The 1,321-nt window shown below is 36.1% G+C and overlaps 1 protein-coding gene across 1 annotated transcript in view; it reads left to right on the forward strand.

Moving 5' to 3' along the window:
• The first annotated feature begins 625 nt into the window (after positions 1-625).
• The window catches only part of srp72 (signal recognition particle 72kDa), a 17,198-nt gene continuing 16,502 nt past the window's right edge, over positions 626-1,321 (forward strand). Inside the window, exon 1 of the mRNA XM_015392950.1 lies at positions 626-751. Within this exon, the coding sequence (XP_015248436.1) occupies positions 652-751 (100 nt within the window). The 5' untranslated portion in view covers positions 626-651. The remainder of the gene's footprint in view (positions 752-1,321) is intronic.

Here is a 1,321-nt window from a genome sequence, read left to right on the forward strand (position 1 = left end):
TGCCAACAAAATTAATTCTCCCTGGAGAATAATAAACTTTAATGGTTTTCATGGCATAGTTTATCAAAGGAGCAAAGAAAAATGTATTACAAAAGTACACCGCACTCTTCAAATTTGCATTTATAAAACAAAACAATGAAAACCATTCTTCTCCTTTGAGTGCAGAACTATTAGGTTCTTTGTGTTTTTCTATACAATAAGAAAAAAGATACACTTAAGTGATGTGATAACATGAGAAAAGACACGAGGTATGGTCATTTTTGAAAGTTTGATGAATGAAAGGAAGAATACAATAAATGAACAGATACAATAATTGCAAACTCTGTTCTAATAATGGTGAAGCATTGCCTTAACAATCATTTTACACTTCACGTTGATTGCTGAATATAGATTGGAAGCTGAGTGATTAAGTACGAATTCCAATTTTAATCTCCAGCCTTGAAGGCGTCATACGACTGCGACAATTTGAAATGAGAGAAAAATACATTTTTGCAAGTTTTTTCTTATTATTAAAACTGATCATATATCAAGTTTTGTGTTGTTTTATTGATTTAATGTTTGAATGTAAAGTGGTGATATTATAAATTATTTGTCGTAAGACCGGAAGTGAGATATTCTACTTCCGCCCAACTATTGGTTCATTCAGCCAAGATGGCGAGTGGAGGGGTGGCCGTGGCTTCGCTGTGGACCGAAGTGAACCGCTGCGGACAGAATGGGGACTACACCCGAGCTCTGAAAGCTCTCACTAAGAGTAAGCATAGAAGCTTGGCAGGGCCTTCATGAAAACCCCTAAAATCAACCGTTAGCCGCGGTTAGCGAGATTCCCAGCTTAGCATAAGCTACATGTTAGCATGTTGACAAGCTAAAACAGGCAACTGTCAACTCTGGAAAGAGACACCTGGCTTTGGCTCGCTTGTTATTTTTTAGCCCATAGTTTTGATTAATCATCATAATAAATTGAATGTCTTGGGTGTAATTTTTGGCTAATTTTAAATGAAATGTCACTAAACTGCACCGCCTATGAATGACGTGTCCCTAGCCTGACCTGCTCGGGCTGTGAGGGGCTGATGACCACTGTCTTTATATTCTTGGACTTCTTTTTGTTACTGTCAGTCTAAAGTCATTTTGCTAAAACTGAAATAATGGATAACAGGAAAACACCTTTGATGCAAGAGCTTATTTAGCATACGTAGCTTTAGGACTTTTAACACACCAGTATTACTCAATATAATTTGAGAAAAGAGTAGCAGCAATGAAATGACAGTGAAATAAATTTTAAGTATTAGAACATTATTGTTGGAAATGCAAAGAAATGATTTTT

This window comes from Cyprinodon variegatus, unplaced genomic scaffold (genome assembly GCF_000732505.1).
Source record: "Cyprinodon variegatus isolate N-32 unplaced genomic scaffold, C_variegatus-1.0 Scaffold616, whole genome shotgun sequence".
NCBI classification, from domain to species: Eukaryota; Metazoa; Chordata; class Actinopteri; order Cyprinodontiformes; family Cyprinodontidae; genus Cyprinodon; species Cyprinodon variegatus.